This window comes from Thunnus albacares, chromosome 6, assembly GCF_914725855.1.
Source record: "Thunnus albacares chromosome 6, fThuAlb1.1, whole genome shotgun sequence".
NCBI lineage: Eukaryota > Metazoa > Chordata > Actinopteri > Scombriformes > Scombridae > Thunnus > Thunnus albacares.
The window spans coordinates 25,672,128-25,681,052 of record NC_058111.1 but is presented as its reverse complement, the minus strand read 5'-3'; the positions used below and the strand labels follow the sequence as shown (position 1 = coordinate 25,681,052).

At 39.2% G+C, this 8,925-nt stretch overlaps 1 protein-coding gene across 1 annotated transcript in view; it reads right to left on the bottom strand.

The window, feature by feature from the left end:
• Positions 1-2,663: 2,663 nt before the first annotated feature.
• kcnj5 (potassium inwardly rectifying channel subfamily J member 5) overlaps positions 2,664-8,925 on the bottom strand; it is a 53,502-nt gene continuing 47,240 nt past the window's right edge. Inside the window, exon 4 of the mRNA XM_044354602.1 lies at positions 2,664-3,355. Coding sequence (XP_044210537.1) covers positions 3,171-3,355 — 185 coding nt within the window. The 3' untranslated portion in view covers positions 2,664-3,170. The remainder of the gene's footprint in view (positions 3,356-8,925) is intronic.

Sequence of the window (8,925 nt, the reverse complement as noted above, 5' to 3'; positions counted from 1 at the left end):
TTATCTAATCGAGATATCTAGCTGGTCATTATATAAAATTAGATGGACCGTAATCTATTTGTTTTCCCAATAACACAGGGAAATGTTGTAGAAAAGCCCCGTCATGTCACACTTGATGGGCTGTGTTCACTTCCCCTACACAACAGGGAGTTACATAATTGAACAGGATCTGTGTGAATCTGCAGGCTGTTTATATGACAACTGAAAATCAGGTCAGGCTTTTCAGGAGAATCTATTGTATTGTGAGCACACCTTTGAACCCCCAAGTTCAGGGTGTGCTATAGAATTCTACAGAACAAACATGCATGTATGGTGCATTTTACGGTACAATGAACGTATATATTTTTAGCATAATTAGGTCCCGTGCAAATTGCACTCCTAACCCTTGTTCTGATCACACTGTGGTGTACCAACTGAGCCCTACAAGCCCATTTATGCATGTTGTGGTGACCAAATGAGCCAATAGCTACACTAAGATTCATTTGAAATGCATAGCTTTGAACTTTCTGGCAGACCTGTACTGCTCTATGACCTCGAATTCATTGGGTGGGATTTTACAATGCAGCAATTTCATAGAAAAGTACATGGTCCGTGATGATTGCTGTGCCACTGTAGTGCAGTCTCATGCAAGCAGAAGCTCTGATAGTTTGATTGTTATTACAGTATATCTCATTACACCATCTGCTCTCTGCACACTGCTCTCAGCCTGACAATGAAATGTCTTACTTTAAAGCAGTTATTTCCCACTTAGGAGTCATGATCCTCTGATGAAACAATAGTATATCTATTATACAGTAGGCGTAGGCCTATGTGTTTATTTCATTTGATAGTAGCTTGAAAAATGAAAATATATTAAAGTGAAAAACAGTACATATTGGTATCACACTTATGCATGTGAGTGTTGCAACAAGGGGATCAGGAGCTGGAACACTATTTTAGGTGCCATAAGCCAAAAGCACAGAGAAATAGAGGAGCCCTTGCCGGTGTCGGCTTTCTCCCTTGAGTCACTGACCTGATGAAGTACACAGGTACACAGCGATCTAGTGAAGACACCTGAGGCCTCCTTTTTTTTCTCAGCATTGTTGAAAAAAATAAAGACACACAATGTGGCCCAATGGTGTGACTGTGTGTAAGGAGCCCAGTGGACAGTTTGTGTGGGAAGAGGCAGAAGAGATACAGTATGTAGCCGACTACCAGGAGAGAGGGCATCTGGCTTGGCTCGCTGATAACTCCCCCACAGCCCGGAGAGCTGCCGTGAGTCAGGTGCTCATGCAAACACACTACCATAGGAACCGGGAAAATGAGTAGGAAATAAGAAGAGTGATGGAGGAAAAAAAAAAAGATAAGCAGCTTTTCTCCAGTGTGAGTTTTGCTAGTTCTGCTTTTCCTTTACAAAGCCCCTTTTCCTCACTGCCGCGTGGGCACTGCCTCCATGTGACGTCGGATTTTCAGTATGATTTTCATCCATTCCACCTTACAGAGAGGCTTTGGGCTGAAAAAAAAGCACATTTAACAGACTGTGTGCAATGCGCAGTTTTCCTCTGTAAAGAAAAGGACAGCTGTCAAAAATAGTAACAGGCTGTTGAAAACAAAAATAGAATTAAAAAAAAAAAATAGAAACAGCCTAATTCACAACACTTTATGCTAAGTGGTTCCATGTATCTGTTGCACAGCCCAAAAGGTCAGCCAACTCAGCTGATTTAAAGGCTAACACGCCATCATTGTTTCCTTGCAGGCAGCCAAAGGAACATTTTATGTTAGCTCAGTATTTGTTTTTGCTGCAAACTCATTAAAAATAATAAGTTATAATTCCAGAACTAACGGGCAGCTGAGATATAAATTTGGGTTATGATGAAGGTTTTAACATCAGGTTTTATGGAGGTTATGTTCATTTTTTTTTTTTCTTTTAATAAATGTTATTACAAAGGCACAAAATCCCTGTGGAAGAAACATGAGCTGTTTAAAGTCTAAATCAAATCTGTCAGAGAAAAAATTTGAGTCATGTTTCAAGTCTTCCTAAGAAAACTGCAAGTCAAGAGGTTATTAGAAAGACAGAGGATTTCACTATTTTTCCCTCCAAATGCATTGTAATGGAACTTAAAACAAAAGAACATAAAACAAAAGGACAGATTACACTGCAAATTTGTGCCACAAGGAGACAGATTTCATGCATTTGCACATGAGATACTTGTTCTAACTGTTCTTACAGACATGACAGACTGAAAAAAAAAATTAAAAGGTTGTACCATGTGTGCTGAATTTTCTAAAGCACCCAATAGTACCAAAAGGTGTGGCCTGCAGATATTATATACTAGTGCACCACTTCAGGGAAGCCAAAGATTTAATCACACATATTCAAAATAACCCAAAAAACACATATTTTCATGGTATAGTGTGGTGTGACCAGCATGATAAAACCTGTAAGCAGAGCCAACATTGGTTAAGAATGGCTAGTATCATAGTGTGGTATGCCATGGATGCATGGTCTAGTGGGATATACACACACATATACAATATACACACTGTGTGTCCATGATGTGTTCTGTCTTTGATCAATTTCTGCAGCATAACAAGCCATGAAGAGCAAAGTATTTCTTAATAATTTCAATTTCATAGAAATGAAAAGGCATCAACACTTATCTTCAGTTTTTTGGAGAATGTATATGATCATCATCACATAAAATCGTTAAGTAGCCTAACGATTAAATAATTTGAGCTACAAGTTGTTGCTTTACTCTGTTCATTGATTTACTTCATTCAGCCACAGGAAATAGGCCTGATGATTTAATACTTACACTGTAAGGTGTTTTATCAGATCTAAGTAAAGTCTTACTTATGTCTGATGCAGGTCCAAGTATTAAGTCTACAGCTCTTGTAGAAACATGGAGTAAGAAATGATACAAGCAACAAATACCATAAATATGCAGGAATCTGTCTGATGGCATCGACACAGACAGCTGCCATATTCTGAGCCTCAGCTATAGCAGAATTGGGGTTGTAGGTCAGAGAGTAGACTGAGAGCTGTTTTCTTAAACACTGAATCTACCCCTTCTTGAACGACCTCCAGATGCAGCAAGGAATATAAATCATGTTGTATATGTTTTGTGTGTGTTTGGATGTACTAATTTGTTCTGGCTCTGTGTTACAGATCCTGAGGTTGTTTTGTATCGCTAAGCCATAAGACAGTTATCCCACTGTACATGTGGAGTGTGACTTGACAATCCTGTCCTCCTTCTGTTGTGCCAAAGAGGGTGGAGTTTTATCCTGGCACCACTCTGTCTGTCAGTCTGTTGGTACATCTGTCTGCTTGTCCTCGAGGGCTGGATGTCTGGAGGCAGCATTGTGTACTGTTCCTCTGTAACACAGGACCCAGTATTTTATTTTATGTTGTGTCACTGGAGATGGCAAAGGAACTCACATGTGATGCATGACCTGAATGCACAAGGAAATTTCACACAATAGTGGCAAAATGGTGTAGATATACAGGGAGGTGTGTGTGTGTGTGTGTGTGTGTGTGTGAATGTGCTTTTTGGGGTGTGGGCATAGGATACATACATGTAATACTAAAAAATCACTGGGTTAAAAATTGACCCATTGTGGGTCAATAGTACAGACAACCTGAGATAAGGGTTGTTTTGACCCAGTAACCCAACAGTTATGTAGAAAGTAATAGTTAAAGGTGCAGTGTGTAGTGTTTAGTGGCATCTAGTAGAACAGACTTGGCAGAAATGGAATAAAATATTCATAAGTATGTTTATATTAGTGTATAATCATCTGAAAATAAGAATTGTTGTGTTTTCGTTACGTTAGAATGAGCCCTTTATATCTACATAAGGACTGGGGCCCCTTCCATGGAGCCCACTATGTTGCACTGCCATGTTTCTACAGTAACCCAGAATGGACAATCCAAACACTGGCTCTAGAGAGGGTCTTTCATGTTTTTCATGAGTTTCGTGTGGGTTCTCCTACACACTTGGAAGGAAGGGATGAGGGGTTGCAATCTGCAACCTCACCGCTAGATTCCACTAAATCCTACACACTGATCCTTTAACACTGGGTCAGAATTATTATTATTATTATTATTATTATTATTATTATTATTATTATTATTAATGTATTAAAGCCCCTGAAAACTTGGTTTCAAATATATTTCTCTATATTATTTACATATTTTATACAATCTATTTCTCTGTAACAGTAAATTTCATGACTAAATAAGCAACAATTAAAGTAAAAAGAAAAGGTATTGATATTTAGGTTTTAGAATTTGATGAAAAAAGCACAGCCGAAAAAAATCTCTCATGTGAAACAATAAAGCTGTTCTAACTTTGACAGAAAATGTTCTTTCATGTAGACAACCGTCACTAATAGAGAGAGGCTCATTGAGAAAATAGATTTTCAGGAGCTCTAATTCAAACTAGAGCAACCTTACAAAAGATCTTCCTCTATGTGGTAAATGGATAGCCTTTTATCCTCAAAGAAACCAGACATAAGAGTGGAATCCAAGACTTCACCCTGAATAGTCTGAACTCCTGGTCCTGATCCCAGGTATTTGATGTTAACTGTCAGTGATCTCCCACCTTCACAATAGTCAAGAAAATAGTACCACAAGAGCTTCTGCAGTATATTATCAGTCCACTTAATACATGACAGACTCTGCCTCCTCCTCACTCTGAGAAAGGAGAGATGAAGAAAGACAGATGGATATGAAGTTTGATTTGCACTCATTATTGCTCTCTATCATGTTGAGTTTTATATAACACCACCGCCCATTACAGCTCATCAGATTTGACAGCAGAATTGCTATCATAAAACATCTCACAAATAAGCAAGCGCATTTTCAGAGAAAATGTACCACATTCTCCTTATTCCTTAATGTATTCTTTTTACTAGTTTTGTATTATAATTTTACACCACATGTACATGTGACTTATGATGATGACACTAGCAGGACACAACAAAGACAGTCCCTTATGTTTCCTGTTCTTATATGGCACACTGAGAGTATTTGTTCTTCAATAAAAAATGTTTGCTGACACACGGGAGCACTTCACTCATTAGGTCATGTTGACTGTAAATCCAGATGGTTGGAGAAGAGTGATGCAGTGTGCAAGCTTACTGTTATTGTTTTATACAGATAAATAAAAGTCTGCATATGTGTAATATTATTGAAGCAAACTTTTTTTTATTTTTTTCACCCTTTTCAGTTTCGGCCTCTATCTTTCTCTCTGAAATAGACTCGGAGCTGCTATGTATAATTGCACGGCATATTTCACTCTTATGGGAAAATGTTTTTTGGCTTGTAATGTGCACTTACATAATGGTGTGTTGTCGTTTTTCAATATCCAATCGACTTTTTTGGAGTAAGCTGAAGCCTTTTGTACCTGTCAACCACCTCTCGATGTGGTAATGCCCACCCACGTTATCAAGAGGTCAACTCTCTCTTTCTCCCTCTCCCTGTCTGCTTGAATAATGACCATACAATACAATGTAAAAATACTGCCAGAAGTGGACGGTTTCATAATGCCTCCGAATTATTATTTTTTTCCTGTCTAAATGATATTCATAAGCGAATACTCTGAGTGGTGCAAAAGAGCTCCTTAGCAAAATCCACTCATCAGCACTGTCACGGTAATGGGAGTGTCTATTTTGTATACAGGTTTTATTCTGTGTTGGTGATTGTCAATGCAAATGTCACAAAACCACTTTTTTATGGAACTTCAGCTTTTCGAGATGACATAAAAAGGTGAATAAGGAGGACATACCATACTTTAGAAAATACTCTTGAGCAACCAAGATTTCTATAGACGGTTTGCTTTTTTATTGCTGTAATAACAGCCACTGTCTCTATTTTCCATATTCACATCTCACTTTTTCCACATATATGAAGAGAAAAAGACTCCCATTGTACTGTAAGCTCATTTTCTGCCATCTGAGAGTGATTCAAGCCTTATTCTCCCTGAGCTCTTAAATGACAGTGATAGATGATGCTGTCATTAGAAGCAGTGGAGCTCATCTACTGGCCCTATTTGCTGATTTCTGTGAACTTAACCCCTTTTTTTAGCCGGCTCCATAAAAGGCACTGGCAAATGGCTGCACCCTCCAAGCTGAGGCAGCTCTGTAGTCTTTTGTTTCATACTAACAGGTTTGAGGATCACAATCTGAGTTAAAGTAAGTCTGTATATATTTCTCCTATATGATGAGGCTGGATTCAGAAGACAGGTATAGTAGGAAACTAGTCTGAGCCAAGCATGATTAAATAAGAGTCGGGGTCCAGGGGGTAACATCAATATGCTCAGCAGAGTGAGGGCCAAACATACTTAGATTGGACAAGTAATCCATTCTCCTCTGAGAGACCATATCTGGCACACCTGAATTTATTTCATCCTGTTCAACAGGGAGAAAAAGCGCTACAGTAAGCAGATGAGGGACAGGACCTTTATTAGCTGGCCCTATGCTAAAGCTGGCTCATGGCAATGAAAAGGACATTGGTGAAAAATTGTTGTTCTTTCTTGGTGTTTTTATGTCTATCTGCCCCTGATAGAGAGAGAGAGAGAGAGAGAGAGAGGGAGAGAGAGAGAGAGAGGGAGAGAGAGAGAGAGAGTAGCAAGATGGGGGAATATATATACCTTCTTATCTCAAGGCACGAAATTGAATAAAACCTTAAGCCAGCATTGCTTTACATCTTGGTGGCTTCAAAAAGAAACCCTGTGGGCCTTACTCAGTTAATAAGATCCACAAGATCTCTAATTTAATGCAGTATGGTGTGCCCTGTATAACCATGACCAGAAGCAAGTCGAGACTAAATCATGTTGTGGGTGTCTACAAAACAGTTTTGCTTGTGGTGTGATTCTGGGTCATGATGCAAGGTTAACTTTCTTATGCCAGGTGCCAGTGACTGGTCTTTGCATCTAAAACATTATAGTAATTTAATGGGATTAGTCTTGTACAGTATTTCTAGTGATGAAAAAAATCATATTGTACAGTTTAGAGAATGACTAAAATACTACTTAGTACTAATACTAGACTAGCTCAAAGAAACCCTGTGACTTTCTTTGATTTCTCACCTTTTTTTTCTTGTTTGAAACAACTGTTTTGTTGAATGTAGATTCCTATAAGTGAACATTACAATTCACAAACTCTATAAACATTTTCATATTTCTCAAGAATAATTGTGGCATAGTGATTATTAAATTACAGCAAATTTCCATCTATGGCTTAAAAAAGTCCCGCAACACACATTCACCTGGAAATGTTGAAATCATTGGTAGTTAATTTTATTAATGTTAAAATGATAGAATGATGACAGAGGAGCTACATTCTTTTTCAGTACTGTCAAGGCTGCGAGGAGGATCCCCCCATAATGGGCATCATGGCTTTCTACAGACTCTCCATTAGTGGGAAGTGGAGTCCTCTGGAGGCTCCAGACAGCAGTTCCCAGGTCAAGCCTCAAAAGAAAAGGGAAGTAGGATAATGCTGAAGTTCCACTCACTTCCCTGTATTGATGATTTATGCTTTAGGATTCTTTAGCATTCAAGAGATTCAAACCAATTTTGATCTGCACAGAAACCCAGACATCTCTGTCCCAGAAAGGTAAGAGGAGAAAGATATAAAGTTGGACACAGATAGGCTCACTGATGCTGAAGCAGGTAATTGTGGTATTTCTTTCCTGCCTTCATCAAATATGTTTATGTTTTAAGACAGGAGAGATCCATCAAAACCTGGATACATTGTACATACCTCCCAAACAAGTAAAAGCGTATTCATTGCTGCAGCAGGAGTTCTTAGAGTTGAATGTGAGCTGCAACAGGGAGACAGTGTGTGAAAGGTGAAGGTGAGGTTGAACACCAGGCAGACAGCAGCCTTCTGGACTACCTGCAGAGGTCTGTGACATGTGCAGGAGCTTAAGCAAGGGTTGAGAGTTGTAGTTTTTTAGGTGGGAGAAGACAAATGCTTGGATGAGCTCCTGGGCTGCCCCACATCTTCCTGATGTTGTACAGGAGAAATCTACTGAGAACAACAGTTCATTGTCCAGGATCACACCCAGTGGGTGGACGTGTGCATATTTTACCCTGAGGGCACAAATTCATGTCCAGGTCAGCCTTAAGGTGGTGCCTTGACATCCACTCTGAGATATCTGCCAAGCAAGCATTGATGCGTGCCTCAATGTGGGTGGTGACATGATGGTTAGAATAACAAGAATAGCTGAGTGTCATCAGCATAGCAGTGGTAGGAGTAGCCATGTGGGTGTATGATAGCACCAAGAGGGAGAAGAGGATGGGGCCAAGGAATGAGCCTTGTGGAGCCCCTGCTGCCAGGGTTCAGCTATATAAAAAATGCTTGCAACCGCTGCCTTTTGTGAAGATGAACTTCAGAGTATGCGTGCTGTAGACTGTCCGGGTGCTGCAGCTGCTGAGTTTTGCCTTTTCATTCTGTCAACATCATGTTATTAACTAACATTTAAAGAATTGATTTTTGACATTTGTGAATCAATGCAGAATCGTCCACATCCTTAGAATCGATTTTTTTCCCCCACCCCTAGGGTTCAGAAACTGATCCTTTCTAGGTCACCAGGTTGGGTAGACCCAACAGGTAGGATGCAAACAGAAAATGGGTAAAGCCTGAGACACCCAACCCTTTAAGGAAAACACTTTCAAACATTTGATTAAAGCAGAGGTCTCATGACAACACATACATTTTGGATTAAAACATTTCAAATTAATTTTCCAGACAAAACCTGTAGATGATAAGTAGTAAAAATGCCAGTTCGGCCATTATTATGGTAATTACAGTTTAAATTAACATTTTTACTGTGATAAAACTGGGCCACTTCTTTTCAGAGTTACTCCAAAACATCTAAGAAGGCTCTTAACAGGAAGTGGGCTACTGTGAACTTAAGAGAGGGCCAATATTAATGTTTTATCA